General features: G+C 43.0%; 1 protein-coding gene across 8 annotated transcripts in view; it reads left to right on the top strand.

Annotated features, from left to right (window-relative positions):
- The first annotated feature begins 2,437 nt into the window (after positions 1–2,437).
- CASK (calcium/calmodulin dependent serine protein kinase) overlaps positions 2,438–19,640 on the top strand; it is a 1,268,764-nt gene continuing 1,251,561 nt past the window's right edge. For 6 of the 8 annotated variants that reach the window (XM_078658303.1, XM_078658300.1, XM_078658301.1 and 3 more), the window contains exon 1: positions 2,536–2,883. In XM_078658303.1, coding sequence (XP_078514429.1) covers positions 2,825–2,883 — 59 coding nt within the window. In that variant the 5' untranslated portion in view covers positions 2,536–2,824. Of the gene's footprint in view, positions 2,884–19,640 lie in introns of all 8 variants that reach the window. The other 2 variants (XM_078658296.1, XM_078658298.1) reach the window with 2 other exon arrangements.

Genomic DNA, 19,640 nt, shown 5'->3' with positions numbered 1-19,640 from the left:
AACGCGCAGCATCACTGTGGACGCATTTTAAAACGTGTATATTTTTTAACGCGTCTAAACCACAGCGTAACCACACAATCCGAGAAGCACTCATCACCCATTTGTTGTGATCCCGTTATAACAACCCAAAACGCCTAGGTTATGCTGTTCACAGCACAACAACTAGAACAATTCCCACTGTGCTCTTTAAAACCACTGTAAATCACAATAATAATCACCTATAGTCACAGCATAGGTGCACAAACGACATTTTCCTTTTCCTAACCCATTAACATATAAAACACACGCATTACAGTAGTTTGCTGATTTTCAGTTGAATATATATTATTTACTTTTGTTGTAGGGTAGACCCTTTGACGAAGGGCAGGTCCCGAAATGCATAGGGGCATTTAATACCCTATGACGAAGACATGTAAATAATGTAGACATGATGAAAAATGATGATACCCGATGATATGGAATATGTATAACATTTGAAAATCTTTTGAACTCTTTCAAGAATAAATTGAGTTTAAACACTGCAACAAGTTGGTGAAAAGCGACTCCTTTCGCTGAGTCAGCGTCTGTAGATTGACCTCATCCCGTTGGATGAGGCTATTCTTGTGTACACTGCAAATATACTCACTAATACCTAACTTCTAACTTGCCTTTCTCTAAGTCGATCAGCATTCGGACAGCATCTCTGCTCCTCAGCATTCCGTCTGCAGCATCCGGCTTTTAGATCTAATTTGTCAGACCAATTATACCTTTCTTAGGGTATGCACCACTTGTAGGACATTCTTTTATTCTGATTGGTCGGGGCAGAGGGGATGATCATCAAACCATATTATAATTGCAATACTTTCTTAAACTTTATTGTCTAAAATCCTGCCCATCAATATGGTTTCCCAAGCTTTATTTCCCACCCAATGTTCATAGCAATACAATACATTATATATATATATTTGCATGATTTGTCCATTGAGTCTTCAGGATGTTCCTGAGTTCCCAGGCCATGGTGAGGTTTTGGCCTTGGGTGGATCCCAATACTTGAGGTCATCTTGTTCAGAGTTACTCCCGGTTGGTCATGTGACTCGATCACGTGTTTAAGACTATAGTTTGTCGAGTTATTTGTTAGTAATACACATAAGCAAGCTTCTCTCTACCTATTAAGTATGTCTTTTCAATGTAAGATTAGTAAGACAAACAAATGTTAGTACTTAATATTAACGGTTTACTTTGAGGAGATTGCTCTGAGCAAGTTTCATTACGAATCCTTGCTCCATCACTTATATTAACAGCACTATTAAAGATATCAATGTCACTGGCCACTTGGGAAGGTGGGCTGAGTGGGAGCACCCTATTGAGACTCAGATTCAGAATCCCGGAGGGCAGGTTAATAGGAGAGGCTTGAGCAACCCACTGGCCAGTGCCCCTTCATATCTAAAAGTCATTCCAGCTCCTAAAGAGGAATGCTTGGGTGCCACAATGTGACCTTGTAAGACATGATCAGGTGTAGTGCATTCCATGTACAGCAATAACTTCAAATAAACGAAACAGACAGTACAGCGATTACATCTGCAGATATAATGACCTGTACGATTTAACCGTTCTGTCACATACAACAAAATCCTGTGGTTCTGCACAGCAGCACAGGACTTACAGTTATCGTGCCAAGTGTCCAAACGATGTCACCCGGCTCATTTATTCAGCAATTGAAGCACAATGTGAGCGCACGAAAAATGGCCGCATTTGGAATAAATTGATGGTGAGCTGCTACTCTTCTGATTGCGGTAAGCTCTGTGCCTCCAGGGTGCAGCGTGAACCTCAAAACAGCGTTTTGAAAACACACACATCGTTGGATCGCCAGGAGGTCGAGCGTCAGCTGTGCCTAGCGCCTGTCTCCCTCTGGACTCCAGCGCTTGGCAGCCTCCGCCTTCAAAACCGGTCTACGTCACCGCGACCGCTCCCCATTCTTTCCTTGTTCTGTGCTGCCTGCTTTCACGGCGCCTCAGGGGCTATGACGTCACACTAGACAGCTCCAGCTATGTTTTTCATCTTAAATTCTCTTCAAATTCAGTGGGGAGAAAGGGGCGGGGCGTTATGGAAAAGCACCCGGACCCAGAGATCCGTTCCACTAGGCTCAAGGCGCGTGAAGGATGGGAGGGGCCAGCTAATGCTTGGATGTTTATGGGTGTGACAGAGGGTGAGGCCCAGGCCTACCCTTTGAATGAGACACGCCCAGGAGGAGGGGGGGGGGTTAAAGCGCGGTCCTGGTGCAGCCGCGCGTGCACTCGCGCGTTCCAGTCACGTTGTACTGCGCCGGTGCAGTCCTTTGCTTAAGCAGAGGCCATGTTAGTGTCAGTCAAATATGGCATAGTTCACGTTCGAGGTTTGAAAATGTCGCTATAATGAGGGAGGTATTGCCTGGTCCGTACATGGAAGCCTCAAACTAGGTGTTTCAAGATGGCGATGAGGCGCGCACGGGACGACGTCTCCCGTTGCTTCGCCCCTCCCCCTCAGCCCTAGTCTGAGAGGTAGGAGGGAGCGTACGTCAGCTAGCCCCGGCGCCCCTCCCCCTCCGGTGAGCGCCACCCGCCCGGTGACACGGATTACCGTCCGGCGCCTATGTGCTCCCAGTGATGAGCGGCTCCGCTTCCCACCCCCCGCCCCTCTAGCGGTTCGGCAGCCCCCGTCCCCCCCATCCATCCGCGTGAGGCGGGGCGCCCGGGCGGATGAGGAGCCGTGAATAAGGAGAGCGCTTCTGCCGAGCGCGGCCCTGCACCGGGGACAGCGCCCGCCCCCGCGAGGATTGTGGTTGTCTTGGTAATTCCCCAGCTGGACCATGGCGGACGACGACGTGCTCTTTGAGGATGTGTACGAGCTATGCGAGGTCATCGGCAAGTAAGTTGTGCGCTCCCTGTACCCGGTGAAGACCCACACTGAGGGGATGGTGTCCACTTCACACATCAGACCCCCTCCCTGGCTTAAGGCTGCCACCCTCCACCCTTGGGCAACGAACAACATAACTGTGCACTATCTGTGAGAGGTGACTGCTTGCATATTGCCTGACACTGAATGAATGGGTGGGTGCTGAAGTCTGTGCACCCTAGGCATGAATGAATGCTGGAGGCTTATCTGTTTGGGGTGCACTAATAAGTCAGTGATCCAATTGGTTGATACTGCTGCACTCGGGGAGGGTATCGGGTGGCGGCTATAGTCAGATGCCCCTATAGGAGGGCAATTGACTGGGAGTGGTGTGTGTAGGGGCCTGGGCATGTATTAATTGGTATCAATGCTTCCACTGTGATTACATCTGGGCCGTTCGTGATTAATAAATGTGAGTTTGGTCATGCTCTTTTTGTTGGTCTGTCCAGTGTTTCGGTGTAGGAAGGTGAGGATTGTCCTTTTGTGTAAATTAGTGATGGAGTATGCATGAAGTCTTCACTGCTCCTGGGTACCAATGATGTTAGATGCATTATATACTGTGCAGGGACGAGACAGCTCGTGTGTTCTTACGTTGATAAATGATAGTACATGGGGGGTAGGGCGGGGGCTCTGAATGGGTACGGAAAGACACCGATGGGATGCGCTCCTGCTGTGCGTGATGTACGTAGGGGCGATGCCCATCGGAATGAATAGACCGCGGCGTGGTGCTTCTGTTAAAGGTATATGAAGGGGCAGTGTCTAAGGCATGGAAATGTAAAGACGTTGTGTGCTTGTGTGTTCAGTGATCTGAATGCACTGTGCCCCTGGGTGTGAGCTGATAAGGGGGCGGTGTGTTTGTTGTGACAGTGCTTCATGGAATAAGGTGGACGGAGAGCGTCTGTGCGCCTATGTTTAAGATGCTCTTCTGTGTTTATGCATCTGGGCGTCTTTGCTGTCCGGGAGGTGATGCTCTTGCTCCACTAAGTTGAAGACTCGGATTCCCAGCTTCTTGCGGTTTTGCTGTACCAGTGAGTGGATTTTATGCTCGGATCCTGAGTGCTCTCTCAGGCGCGCATGGCCCGAGGGACTGACATCTTACCGCTGACAGGCCCCTTCCTGTCGGCTATCTATGGTCGAGTCGCAGGGATCTCACGTTGCTGTATCAGACGCACCAATCATCCCCAGTATCTGGACCCTTTTAATTGTATTAACACCGCCACATCTAATATGTGAACCGCTGTTTAGCCTTGAACGCTGCATGGCTTTTCCTTGTGGATGTTACTGTAACACTACAGTTTGGAGAGTTCTTCTGATGTGATTAATTCAGAGAGAGGGGAAGCATTGGGTGCAGCGCCGGGACCATTAGGGCGATGTTCAGTGCTATCATCATTCTGAAGTTGGGATGATCATGAAACATGGCAGTGCTGCATGCAGGCATAGGCCCGTATATGTGTGTAAGTTTTATTTATTTATTTAAGTATGACGTATACTCAGCTTGGATTTAATTCCGTATGGGGGCTGGGGCTTCGGATCTTTGCAGAAATGTCATGTTTTCCAATGTTTCGTCCTTGTTGCACATCTTGCCAAGGTGTGATCTGCAAGATACACATGGGAGTCGAGCTCCAGCAATGTAGAATGGTTCGCATACATGCCCTCGGGATACTGCTCTGACCTGAACGCCCATTCTGTTTATCAGCGTCGATGAAATCTGCTGCAGTTTTTTTCCCTATAATGTAAAGGTTGGTTTTATTTTGAATATGTTGGCCTCAGTTCGTGGTACTCCATTAAGTGAATTTCTAGGTCAATGCAAAGGTAAATTAGTGTGCAAGATTTTGCTATCCGCTGCATTTATATATCCAATTGTTTGTATATTGTTTTCATTGTTGCTGTTATGTTTCTGGTGGTTGCTTTAAAAATGTTGGCAAAGAAACCATGCCATACCGATGGATACGAAATTGCATATTTTTCCCTGGTTTAGCATTTGTGTCCTCACCAAACCTGTAATATGATGTCAAACAAAGGTGAATTTTAGTCTAAGTATTGAGTTGTTGACCTTTTATCTAGACACATTATGTAAAGCGACCTCCGTTTTATTTGGATTTTATCTTGGCTGTTTGGGGCTATTCAGGAGTGACAACTCTTTATGTAGAATGTCGCTTGGCTGTAGTTTGGGCCTGTCACGGTTGCTTAAATACCACTTTCAGATTAGTGCACTTGAGTGGAAGAAATCTACCTCTCTGGAGAAACAGTAATGAAGAAGATACACGAGAACTTAATAAACAGACATTGTGTTACATAATAAATCCTTGTTCTTGGTTTGTCTGGTTTGAAGAAACATTAATTTTATGTTCTACCTCTTTATAAGTTTCTCAGTCAATGATCTAGTTTAAGTACTTGCCTTTTTCCCTTTGTAGAGTCCACCAGTAATGATCAATACTATGTTGGTATACTCTAACTGTATATTTCAGCAAAGAAATCAAAGTTTGTATGGCTTGTTTCTTCACTTTGAAGTTTGAAAGACTTTACATTTTATTGCCTTTCCTTCTTAAAATGTCCCTTGTTTGCTTTTGGCCAATGCACCTGCTGCTGGTGGAGGGACCTTTTTTGCGTTTGGTAATGTCCAATATGTGTAACTCCAAACAGCTGATTGTCCTCGTATTCCCCTGTACAGATTTGTATAATAATTTTAGCCTTTACTTGCCTTTTGACTATATGCTAGATTTATTGTACATTTATTTTAAGGTTTTAAAACCATCTTTTGTGTGATGCATTGCTTGTGAATACTTTCTACTCATTTTTGAAAAATGTGATGTATCTTAAACAATAAATGACGTTTATTATTCAGTTTTGAAAGTCAGCCCATTAAAAAAAATCGGTTTCAATTCTGAAACCATTACCACTATATCGTCACTGGCAATGGAAACAGAGCTGCACCACACTGCCTGTATAATTACATTACCTTCAATGAAAAAAAGTAATCTTTTGTTGTGTAAACGTTTTTTAGAAGGGGACGGATTTCTATCTATATATTTATCTCTTTCTGCACTTGGGTAAGTCACAGTTCTAAACCTTTTTGAATGCGGACTTATTTCAGAGTGCTTTAGGATTGTTGCTGAGGTCCGATAACTCAAAGTGTATGTACCCTTCCCTTAACATTACATCATAAATTGCACAATTACATCATAAATTGCACAATCAGTGCTGTCCTTTCAGCACTCCCCATGTTCGGTTGGAGATTCTTTCATTTTGTCCTTTGTGGCCTTTTAAAAATTCCACTCTCAATTTAGCAAGTTATATAATTGACCCATTTGCTTCTAGCTCTAAGAATGTCTTCCATACCTCTTGCATATGCCTCCTTATCACAGTGGTGCAGGAAGGCAAATCTGGGAATTAAGTGTTTCTTTGCTCTTGGAAATTGCTTCCACCTATTGATGCAATCCTCCAAAAACTTTCGGAGTTTGCTTATCTCTAATGTGGCAAGATCCTCTTACCCAGATCCTCTCCACCATGTCTAGGATTCCTAGTATTGCTAGGTTCGCCTCCCTTCTTAGTCTATAGGTCTGGGTTGAGAAACCCTGAGAGAAACCCCTCAATCTTCTCATAAGAGCCGTTCAATCATCTAACACCAGGCACCTGATTCCCAGGTTGGGTTACCTCTGTTTTTTAGGTTTTCCAGCTCTCAAGCCTATTCTCTTCAGATGAAGAATCAGCCACAACACGCTGTTGGACATCTGGTGACTTTGCTGATGAGTCTTCAATTGGTACCACTGTCCTCCGTCATTCACTACCATACTTTAGATATAGTTCTGCTTTTTTTTCTGTTCTTGTCTGACATTTTCCAAAGTTTTAAAACCGGTTTCAAATGCTATGAGCTGGTTCTTTATATTCTCATTTTCTGTGCATTGCATTGCTTAATTCAACAATAATTCGTCCTCTTAAACACTTTTTTCTGCTATCTATCTTGTGACTAAATGGCGTTCTCAAATTGGGAAAGTGTGCTTTTCAGTCTTTTTGTGCGTGCCCACTGACTGGAAAATGTCTTCTCCCCTTCGGTCAGAGCTTGTTTTTGGTGTTTTTGGGGAATGGAGGGTGGGGCTTTTAGCAACTGCCAGTTCGGTCCTCTACCTTACACTAATCACCTTGCCTTTACGGAGCAGCAAACTTGTCTCAGACTTTTGGGTGCAGTCATTTGCATGTAACATGTATGGGCTATGACATCCCTCTCTATACTTCTACTTAACACCCTGAAAATACACACTAGATTCTAGGTGCAGAAACTACCCAATGAAAGCTTACACGTTAGCCCAATTAAACTCAGTACTTCTATAGAAAAGGGTACTACTATTAATCTGTTTCTTAGTCTTAAATAATAATCTAAAGCATTTTCTGCCTAACAATAGATCGCCTAAACCGTAAACAATCATTATAGTGGTGATTGGACACTTTGTACCAGTGTCATTATTGCTAAATTAAGCTAGGAAAGTTTTTTAAAAGAAACCTGCAAATGCTGTGATTTATAGTAGTATTAGAGTACCTTATTGATCTTTCGGTATTACGTTAAAAAATATAATCCTACGATCTCAGCACTCACATATTTCTTCTTTGTGGTGTGCTATCTAAATTGTTTACATTTAGTCTTCTCTGTATAGCCTATAAGAAAAATTGCTCCACAGTCAAAATCTTTTATACATTTATATTGAAAGAAGATTACTTTTTTACTTGATCAGTCATTTTACTTTAATTGCATTTTCTTAAAAAGTATCATTATCATGGTAATCCCTCTTCCCTAAATCCTTTGCTTTCGTCACAGTTCCTTGGTGCCATGTCTTCAAGCAGACTTTGCAGTATTACGGGGATCTCCTTAGAAAAGAAGTGCAAACCAAGTATCCACCATGAATCCAGCCCGTCTAGTCCAACCCAATCCTCGTTCAGTGTGTGTGTGGAACGTGTCTAAGTTAGTTTGTTGTTAATTGTTGAGTACAGCTCATTGGTCACCTAGAGGTATGTGGCAGTGGGAGTTTTTTGATGTATGAGTATTTGACTTAGGCATATTTGACTCTAACTTCTCATTCACTTCCAAGATAAATGCAATAATTGGAGGCCTCAGTTTCCAATTATCCATGAATTCTCTCTCTACTTGATACTTCTCATAGAGTTAACACTGGATGTTCATGGAAAATTGCAGGCAGATTCTAGTGAGTTCAAATCCAGGTCACAAATTTGTCTTAAACTCAGGAACAAGATGATTTGAAAGAAGTACTGAAATCATTCCACTGGTTACCTGTTTAAAAACAAAAAGTGTTAACGTTTAGGCACCATTCTCTAAAACTGCTGGGTACAGCCTGAGCTATCTCAAATAAATAAGACTGATTACATTACTGTGAGAGTCATCCTATCAGCCACCTTCAATCAATCAATATGTTTATTTATGATTTGGAACTCCAATGAGTACCACATACAAATTTACAAAAAGAGAGGAAATGTACAATGTATTGTACCATGGTATTCTTGGTAACAGAATAAAGCGCAATCGAAGGCATAACAATTATAATTTCACTATACAAATGGGGGCTAAAAGCAAACTGGACTCCATATGATCACACAGCCCAATATATGAAGTGCGTGTCTGCGCATGTATAAAAATCTTTACCCACCCAATTTTAAATTTGTGCAACACTCCATAAGACTTCGCCCCTTTGAATATACAAACATCCTCCTTTATACAGTTCAAATAGCTTTAAAAACAGTTTACAATAAAAATACGATCTGCTACACAGCGAGGACCCTTTTCCTATCAGATCTAAACATGATGGGGCACAGCCAAATAGCACTTGAGGTTGCATCCTGGCCTAGATTTCAGATTATAATGTGCAAAAAAATTTACCAATCAAAATCGTATTTGGCATACTGAATCTAAGCACCGCAATATACACATATTTAAAAATTGTTTGAAAAACTAAAAATTTTACCACATAATAATTCAGAGGCGAGGGGCAATTAGAAAATTCAGAGCCTCCTCTGCGGTAGTAACCTATTTTAAAAATATAGGTCTTAATAGGTGCCGTTGTAGGAGTTGTAATGAATGACCGATAAATAATACATGGATCAAATCTTGCACCCAATTTACACATTAATCACCAATTCTTTACTCCCTAGGTAATCCCTCACAGGCCCCTTTGATAATTAGCAAGGGGAGCCGACTCCTCCTTAGCAGCAAAATAGTTCTGCACACTTCATGGGGGAGGTTCCATACAACATACAGTTGTTTTTTTTTATACATACAACTCCCCACTATTATATCGTTTCTGGAGTGCCCTGAACACAAATATATATCTCTCTTACAACTGACTTTGTAAATAGATTTTGAAAGCTTTCACTGCAGATTTTGGTTGAGAACATGTACCACTCCACTTGATTTCAAATAAGTCCTAAGCTTTCTCATAATTTCTAAAAATGACGCTTTTCCCTTTCAAAAGGTCAAAAATGTAATATTTTAGTGCAGCTCGAATAGAAGTTGCATCGTTTTCCAATAAAACGTTTCCCCACCGTAAACATGCTGCCATAGCAAACGCATAAGTCGAGAGAAACCCAAACTCAAGCTGAAGTGTCGCTATGCTCGCTGCACAATTCAAATTACAGATTTGGTTCCAAATGCGCCTTTCCACCTTTACAAAATAATCCCATTGCTGAGCATCCACAGACTCACTAGCATAACTCAACGATGGTGGGATTTTGATTTCATAAACAGATAGTACATGTGCAAAATGTCTTAGTCCACAACATTTATAAAGCCTACCAAGTGCGGAGGCCTGGGAAATAACTGCACTGATCAATAGGGTAATTGCTGGAGCACTTACTCGAGAAAATTCTACCCAGAAACGGATATTGCATCACAACCTCAAGTTTATTTTTTTACCTAAAAACAAAATCATATTTTTCCTGATCCTACATCCCCAAGACCTAAAAAAACAAACAGGATTTTACTTTTTAAATTATTTATTTTTAAGAAGTTATCTTCAGAATAGTGACCTAGCTCATTGTCACCTTTGCAAACCTATTGGAGTCCAATCCAGAAGGATGGCAATATCTGCATAAAGCAGACATCTCCGCTCCATAGTGCCTAGTTTTGGCGAATCGCCTCTACAGAGCCCAACATGGCTCAGGAGATTATTGATGTACAAGGAAAAGAGGAGAGGGGCTAAAAGGCACCCCTGCTTCAACCCAATGTGGCTTACGATTTTGCTTGACAGACCCTCATTTCTACCCAGCAACACCTGTGTCCAAGTAGAGGAATGCAATGCAATGATCAATCTTAACAGATGTCCCGGGATCCCCATTGGGACCAGTTTCCTCCACAGAGTCCCTTGGTTGACCCGATCAAAAGCCGTGGAGAAATCTATGAAGGCAAAATATGAAGCCATTCCCCTACCTATAGGATCTTTTTCAATCAGGGTTTGGAGGACAGAGATGTCATCCATAGTGCCACTAGCAGCACGAAAACCTGCTTGTTCTATGGGGACTAGATCATTACCAAAAGCCCAGTCCCGAAGGTGAAGGAGTATGCTTTTGGCAAGCAGTTTTCCGGTTGCATCGCGTAACGGAATCTGCCTAAAACTGGCAGGTGAAGTCTTGGAGTCCTTTTTAGGTCTTGCCTAGCGTTGCAACGCGCGTGTGCTGCTCGCTCTGCGAGGCATATTGTATTAGGGTATGTTTTAGAAGTGGAGTGGAAGCCCCGCCCATCTTTTTAATCGGCTGGCGTCATCGTCCATGGTAAATGCTGGCTTCCGATTGATAAGGAGGCTTCTTAGCCCCTCCTTGTTACCACCCTGTCTCCTTTCGGGACCGTCCATCAGGACTGGATCGTTTACTTGCGGGGTTATACTGTCTCCTTCAATTACTGGATAAGCACATTTTTTTTAATTCACGCAATGGGCCCTTTGTTTCCTGACTGGCGCTGGCACCAGCTCGGCTACCGAAGCCCTGCACATTCCATCTCCGGGCTGACATTCCGTCGGGCAGAGCGCCTGACGCACAGTGGAGGAGTGTGGCCGTAGCCAAGGGGTCTCTGCAGCCGTGCATAGCCGGCCTCCTGTGCATCACTGCCTCCTGCTGCCTCCCTCGTGTACCGGGATGTCTTCCGGTGTGCACCCTCCCTTTGGCTCTGGTTGCGGCTTGCTACTAAATTTTGCACCAACGGCGGGGGGCCCGGATATGGCCTGCCCTCGTCCTGCGGAGTCATGATTACGGTGCCAGCCCCTCTGTGAGTACCGATGCGGCACCTTTGAAGTATCTGAGCATTGTAGCTTCCCGCTGATCCGCAGGAAGTGCACTGTGCCGCGTCCCCCCCCACCGTGATATCGTAAGGGCCGTGCGGAACAGAGGCTCGATGTATCACAGAGTTATCATGGGCAGTGGGAGGGGGCCTTCCACGCTGACTGAGAGAGGTCCGCATTTACATGATGGCTTATCGCCTGGAAGTGTTTAAAAACGAGCCTTTGGCATTTGTTGTCAGCCTATTGTTGATGGTTGTTGGTGTAAGAGGAGGGTTAGAGTGTGTGTGTGTGTGTGTGTGTATGTGCGCATGTACACGTGCATGGTCACTTGTCGATATGGATTCAATAAAGGTGAGGGATGTTTGCTAGTGGCTAACTTGCTGACTGACGAACCAGGAGAACTGACTTCCCTGCTTATTCTCTTGACGAAAATTGTGTGATCCTGGAGATATCAGTTTGCCCTCTCGAGCCATGCCTCAGTTCATACATGTAAAGAAAAAAAATCTTCAGCCATATTCACAATACCAAACACCATCTCTAGTGTACATTGAAGTACACCTTTCAACCAGTAAGCTCCCAGAAGTCAGATGTTTTCGACTTCGGCCACTTTGTGAAACTATCTTGGATTTTTCACCCTGGCTTTCTTTGCAAGTGTTTTTGAATTTATGACATGGTCAACTTCGCTTGGATTAGTCTTAGCAAAATAGCGAGCTTATGTGAGTTGTTACCCAATTCAAATGGAACACATGAAAAATAATTCAACACTGACAATCGGGGGTGGTTTGTAGTGCAGCCTCACTGCCCACTGAGAGTTGTGACGTGGCATTGTTTTTTATGGCGCAAACTCGACCCGAAGTTATTGGAGCGCTTTACATGAGCACAAGTTACAACACACAAGGACACATTCATTTTTGGTGGGCACAGGGATATCAAGTGATTTTACCAGCATCACAGGATGTTGAGGCGACGCTGAGACTCAAATCTTGTTCCCCAGTCACCAGCTCTGGCCGTTACGCCACATTCTCTTGATTTGTTGAACAGATAAACCCATTCATGTTCTAGTGATTGACTTGTGAGGACTGAGGTGTCCCTGGAATCTCAATGAACCTGTCTGCCCAGTGTGTGCTGATGGTCCAGTTCCCTGCTGGCAAAAGAAGAAAGTATTCTCGGTTTGCTTGGAACAGCAGTGTCAATGTTAATGGTGGGAAAAAACACTTAAAGAAGAATGTAGGGAACTACACAGTGCCAAGAGGGCCACCATTTCCTGCCTGGAATGGCCATCCTGGTGCTTCGCAGATGTGTGTTGACAGCACTACACTAATGCACAAAAGCATCAATGTGACACAGTGAGCTTTTGGTTCTTGCATCATATTATTCAGGCTTGTCAATTGTCGCTGGTATTGCTGTTGCAAGTCTTAGCACGTTGATGACCAGTCAGTGAGTGAGAGCAGTTGTGTTGTCTTGTATATGGAGCTGACTGCCTTTGGTGAATAATTGTTGAATTGTTTTTGGGAAGTATGGACCATATGTATCATTCAAAATTGCGATCACAATTAGGCATAATAGTATGTATAAAAGAAAAACTGCATAGCAAAATAAGGAATCGCAAAATTTGTGATTCCTTATCTTGCGAATGCATTTAAGGAATCTCATTTTGTGATTCCTTAAATGGAATGTATGAGGGACCCAAGTTGTGTGACTATGGAATAAGGAATCACAAATTACCACCAACTACAGGTTGGTGGTAATTTGCGATTTATTTTCAAAAATGCACATTTTTGCATTTTTAAAAGTGGCATGTGGCGCACATGCATGCCCTTAGGGCATGTATGTGTGCCACATGTGCATCCATGCTCATTTCAGGGGTCCAACAGGGTGTCCTTTTGACACCCTGGCACCCTTAAAATTGCATTTTCAATTTGCGATTCTCTAATTGAGAATCGCAAATTGAGAATGTCTTCCCATTCATTCCTATGGGCCTGTAGGCCCATAGGAATGAATGGGGAGGTATTCCTTAATTGTGAATTGCAATTTGTGATTTGCAATTAAGGAATATGTAGGATTTGCAAAATGTATTGCAAATGCTACATACATAGCATTTCGCGATTGTCAAATAGCGATTCTCAAAAATTTGCTATTTGAGAATCGCAAAACCTAACATTGATACATATGGCCCTATGTCTTTAGTTCTTGCAATTTGAGACTTTCTTAGACATCTGCACCTGGTGATGGCTTTTAACCTCCCAGTCACAGAACAAGCATTTGCAATGCAATAGGTCTTGCATTTACGTGAGTTTGAGCTATTTGCATTGTGAATGACAATGCCTTTTATATATATATTTTTAAAAATAAAACATAAATAAAAGGCATTGTCATTTACAATGCCAATAGTTCAAACTCGCATAAATGCAAGACCTATTGCATTGCAAATGCTTGTTATATAATGGAACCACTATGCTTCCTCTCCAAGAGTACGGAATGATTCAGTGAGCATAGCAGTGAGAAAACAGCGAGTTAAGGAACAGAGCTCATGCTTAACTGTCTTGTTTAATGAATGCTATTGGAAGATTGTCTGTACCCATCGCACCGGAGTACTTTGCCCCTTTAGTAAAACAATCTATTTCCTTACAAGACAGAGGACCATAGATATTATCGAGGGAGGACTCCGAAATTGGCTCCAAATTGAAACTGTTTCTAGTATTTAGTGCATACAGCTGTGAGTAGTATAGGTTCAATTCTGCGTCCGATATTAAAATGGCTTCTGCCTTAGTTCTACTATCACAGAATTCAGCGATGAGGACCCAATATTTACGTGAATCACCAGACCTTGCTACCTCTCTGTTTGATCCATTTAGAATCCTCAACCCTCCTACGTTTGGAGTCTTTAAGTCTAGTTCTTACCTGCTTTAACCTATTGATTTTCCTTTGCCTGGACAATGATGCTTGCTTAAATTGGTCCCTTACTAAAGCATTCAAATCCCGGTTTAGCTTTTTTTCTTCCATGATGAAACCACAGAATGGTTGATGACATTGTGAAGTTTTTTACTTCCACGCAATCTAAATAGCTCTAAATGCTTCTCATACTAACTAATGGGGTTCTCCTGACCAGGACCTGAGCTTGCATTTTTGACATAGCCCCCTAAGCAAATTAGATTTTTTTTTTTTACCAAAAGATGCGCTTATTTGTTCTATTATATGTAATAGTTTCCTTTCTCTGATTCCAATGATCAAGCATCTTACATTCCAGTTTCACATCCACTAATAAAATACTATGGTCACTCAAATCCGTTCTCAGTATCTTAAAGTTAGTACATGCTCCAAAAAGTTAGTATACCATTGTATAATCGATTAGTGAGAGGCAAGGGAGTCATCTGGAAATCTCCCATTCAATAAAACTAAGTCATTGGTTCTCAGAGAATCCAAGAGACTCAATCCTCTCCTATCTGAACAAGTATAAGCTGGTAATATTATTTCAGGAATAAACCATACATCTTCCAGTTCTCAATTGCTAAAGGCCAACTAAGCACAATTTGAGATTTTGGCGTTAAAATCACCTACCACAATTATTGATGTGCAATCTTGACTGCTTGACCTCTCTGGTTAACAGGCTCCAGATAGTACAAAGTGCCTCAGCACGTCTCATTTTAAAGATCCCCAAAAATGGATCGGCGAGAGAAGCTATAAAAAAACGACACTGGCTACCGGTTAGGCAGAGATGTAAGTTTAAAGACCTCTGTCTGGCTTTTAAACCGTTACACGACCAAGGGCCAATGCAATTCAGGAACACATTAAAAGTGGTATGTTCCTAATAGAACCTTACGGTCAGGAATGACCAGGAACATGGCAATTTTCACCTTCAAGAAGGCCACCTGAGGATGCAGGAGCCTCTTCAGATCAACATCAATGCTGTGGAATAAACTACCTATTACCCTAAAGACAGCACCATCCTTGATGAGTTTCAGGAAAGGTCTGAAAACGTGGCTCTTCACACAGACCGCCTGAATGAACTAATTCTTTCCCTCTGACTGCCACCTGCACTAATGTCCCCTCTGTCCTCAGTTCGTTATAGCACCAAGACGCCTTCGGGCATTAGTTGCGCTTTATATATCTAATTTCAATTCAGTTCAATCTTCAGAAATGCTGGTTCTGTGCACAAAAGAAAAAATAGAGACAACGAGAGAATCGGACGCCTTACCTGGAGGTATGTATACGTTTGCCAATAAAAGGGTAGAGTGCTGTCCTTGTGCCACATTACCCAAGTTTCGTTTTTACACACATGCAGAGTTTAGATGGATGAATAAAAACCAGGCTGTTACTAAGGAGGATTTCTAAGCCCCCACTTGCGCAACCTTTTACTAAGGAATTTGCAGTGCAATAAAAAAGTTCCCAAAACTGAAATCCACACAACTCCATGTAAATGTAAATGTTTTTGAGCTTGTAAAGCGCACTGCTACCCATCCATAGGTCTCCTGGCGCTGTATAACTCTGGGGAACCCGTCCTGGCTTTCCCTGTGGGATGGTCCCTTGCTGGGAGTCCCCAAGGTGGAGCCAGGCATCCCTGGAATTGGTGGGGCCATTGTGGAGATTAGGCAAGCTAATGCCCAGAGTTGCAGAGTGGAACCCCTGATTAGAGTAAGCACCGAAGCGAGAATTATCGAGTCCGCTGACCAAGGTCCACGACCCTGCCGCGTCAGGAATTGAACCCTGGTCCCAGGCCGACTTCTGCTCTCAGGCCTGCTGCCTTTAACCAGTGAGCCACACTACTCCACAACTCCATGTTTCCTGTAGGCAAATTATCCATGGATTATAAATCATTAAAGAACTCCATTTAAAACTTGGATTTCTACACCTGCCACATTCCAAGACAGGATCTTTCCCCGGGGGCTACCTCTGCAGCATGTGGAGATTTTTATTTTCCTTCAGGAGCATTCAATGATCCAACCACCCAACTCCACTGTGCCAACTCCGGATCCCCGCTAGATTTGGTAACCCTTTGACCCTCATGTCCCACAATATTAGTCCATGTTTTCCCTGAGTTATTAGGAACCAAGATTATGACAGTCTCTGAGATTACGTGCCCCTTGCTATTCGTCGTCACTCTGCGTAAAGCCTGGTGGTGACTTCTGAAAGATTCAGACTGAACAGCTTTTGACCCGTTATACAATAATACGCCAGTCCCATATTTTCTAAAGTGATCGACGTTCGCCATGACTAACATTGAGATTACCCCGGAACTAAAAGTAACTCTGGGGGCCCATTTCAATGTACCAAGAAGACCCGCTTTATATCTCCACTTGTTATTAATCTCGGGTCCTCAATTTCAGATAGTAGCTGCAGTAGGCAGCTTCTGTTGAGTGGGCCCAATTCTCTATCCAATAGGGAATCAAAAATCAGGGTATTAGCTACTTGTCCTGGCTTGCACCTTACTGGGACATTATCGCTATACTTTTGTCCTACCCCCAGCTTCCCTGTGTTTGCAAAAGGTGAAGAAGAGGGGGGGAAAAGGGGATAAAAAGGCAGAAGCCCCCCCCCCCCCCCTTATGTGACCTTCCTTGGTCTTGGTTATGCAAATCTGACCATAGGAAAACTCTGTACGCGAAAGATTAGAGGGAGAGCTAGCCATCATCCGCCCTGCCTCTAACAAGGTATTATTTGTTTCTTCTCCCATACTCTCCTTAACAACCTGTATCGACTCTGGCTTTTGAGTCTCCCGTTTAGCCCCCAATCCTCCTCCTTCATTGTAGCCTGTTCCATTACAGCCTACTATCCTCCCATTCTTATGCCTCTCCATTTGTCCTAATCCCCCCCCCCCCCATTGTGGACCCTTCTCTCGTAATTGAGGAAGAAGGAAGTAGACTCTCATCCGGCTGTACAATTCTTGACCACCGTTGGACCCGACAGCCTGGAAATCTTTTCTTTTTTGGGACAAAATAACTTTTTCAAGTCCTTCTGTGGCCTCGGAAAACCTCAATTCTTTTGGTTTACTCTTTGTAATACGCACTTATTTGTTCTTTTTTTCCTTCCGCACTTTTACCCCATTGCAGTTCATCCTTAGACTGCTTAATGTAAGAAGGAATGGTTATACAGGCTGGATCTTTCTTTTTTTTTTTTTTTTTACTTTTTCAATTTTGCATTTACACACAACCAAATTAGTTGGCTGCGTGTTTACAGTGTGGTTGTAGAAATTACAAAAAAGATTTGTCTGCTACATTGACCCACGGTTTTTGATTCATGTTAATTACTTATTCACACTCAACTGTATTAATTGCCTCTTTTTTGTATAAATAGTTAAATTAATGAAATGTATGCAACACAGTCCTTAGGAAAATGGGAAAAACATAATATAATAGTAAATATGAGGAGCAGCCCAGGGTTCACAGGTTCCAATGTAGACAAATGTTACTTTGATAGACTATGCAAGAGTTTGTAGCCCATCAAGGTGGTGATTTGTCTTTGTTGTCCTCTTTATGTATTTCACTGTGTATCTACTTAGTACTGTTATACACCAATTTCTTAGCTAGCCCTACACCCCAGATGTTATGTTTATGTTGTGGAATTGGTATTTACATAGTGAGTAGTACCCCCTCCCCTGACGAGTTGCTGATATTGTCTGCTTTCTCTTTGAAGAACATGTACATAATTCCGTTCAATTGCCTTTCATGCGGGGAACACACTAGCATTCTAGCCAGTATTGGATGATAATAATATTCGAAACTGAATCATAATTGGATCTTATTGTACCGTTTAAAATCATCAGAATATATCAGTCACGCTGACCATTCACCATAAAACATCTGTCTGTTCTGGTCGGCTGACATTTACACCGTTGGTGACTGAGGGTATAGTAAAACACATTAGTGACATCCGCTATCCTTTGTGGCTATAGATAACTACTTTACTAATAAATTCCCACAATAATGTATGTAGTCCCGCATACAGAATGTAATCCCACAATTAAAATTGCCTGTACAAGAAATGTAAAATGCTCCACATTATTACTCTAACAATGTATTGTGTGATGAATCTAGGCTACTAGAACAGTGGCTTCCAATACAGATTTTAAAACAGTCCTCGCTATAGGTATAGAGTGCCACGAGCAGCCAGTCTAAAGCTCTGTAACTGATGCTTGATGAAACAGAAACTACAGTGCATTCCTATGAAACCTTGTTGTTTCTTAGTGTAGTGATGTAGCTCCATCTGGCATTTCTTTACTAAGTAATGCAGCTGAACTAATGTGGCTTTTTATGGTTTAAATCTTTTTATTGAAATTTCCAAAGTTAACCGATAAAGAAAACTTTTAGTGTACCTTGTGCTTATTGGACTTCACAGAGCCCCAACCAATGAACACATTAATACAAGAACAAACTAGGTGAACAGTCCCTTACCCACCCTCCCTTCTCTCACTTCCAGGCTAAATCATATAGTATACGGTGTCCGCACGTGGGGGTGCTAGGTGGGTCATAGTAAGGCGCCTCTGGGAGGCGCAGAATGCGCAAATATCTAGGACACGTGATCTCACGAAAATCTTATGTCAGTAGGTATAAGAAGGGATGCCATAACTCCCTGAATGTCAACTTCTGCCCTGCCAGCGAGAGCGTAATCTTTGCCATACCTGAAATATGCCAGAGTCTGTGGAGCTAGCCAAGGTGGGTAGGTATTTGTTGAGTGCCCTAGTGTGTAAGGATGTTTTGCACGGCGGCCCCCTGTGCTAATCCAGTTTGTCGTCCCCTTCTAGCTTTCAGGGGGTATGTCAATGGATTTGGGAGGCCGAGTATTATGTTCAAAGGAAATCATGGATGCTGGTTATTGAGATAAGAATCTATTTCATCGAGGACTTGAGACCAGTATTTCTGTAGCAGTGGTCATTCCCATAATATGTGTACTAAGGTTCCGGGATGTTCCTTAACCCCACCAGCAGTCCGCACTCTGCGAAGGAAATGCCTTCTGTTTCCGTACAGGTGTATAATACCAGTACGTGACAATTTTTGTGAAGGTTTCAGTGAGAGCCACATTGGTGGCAGTGTGCCTGGCTCTGTGGTTTATTCCCTCCCATTCTTTCCTACTCAACTCCCTACCCAGATCTGTTTCCCAAAATTTGGAAGAAAGCTTCTGTTCTTCCATTACTGAAGAAGCAAACTCTGGACTCTAAAGATCCCAACAACTACAGGCCGGTCTCACGGCTCTCTTTCCCTGCCAAAATCTTGGAAAAGGCAATGAACATCCAACTCGGTGCCTTTCTTCATCTCAACAACTCTCTGGCTCCATCGCAATATGGATTTAGAGCATACCATAGCACTGAGCTGGCTCTGTTGAATTCCACGGAGGAAATCAGAGAGGCCGTAGACCGGGTAGGCAATGCCGTATTGATTTTGCTGGACTTGCCTGCGGCCTTTGACACGGTCCATCATAAAGTATTGATGGACCGGTTGTCTGAGATCGGCGTCAAAGGTCTAGCATGGA

Source organism: Lissotriton helveticus, chromosome 8, assembly GCF_964261635.1.
Source record: "Lissotriton helveticus chromosome 8, aLisHel1.1, whole genome shotgun sequence".
Classification (NCBI taxonomy): Eukaryota; Metazoa; Chordata; class Amphibia; order Caudata; family Salamandridae; genus Lissotriton; species Lissotriton helveticus.
This window is presented reverse-complemented; position numbering and strand designations above follow the sequence as displayed.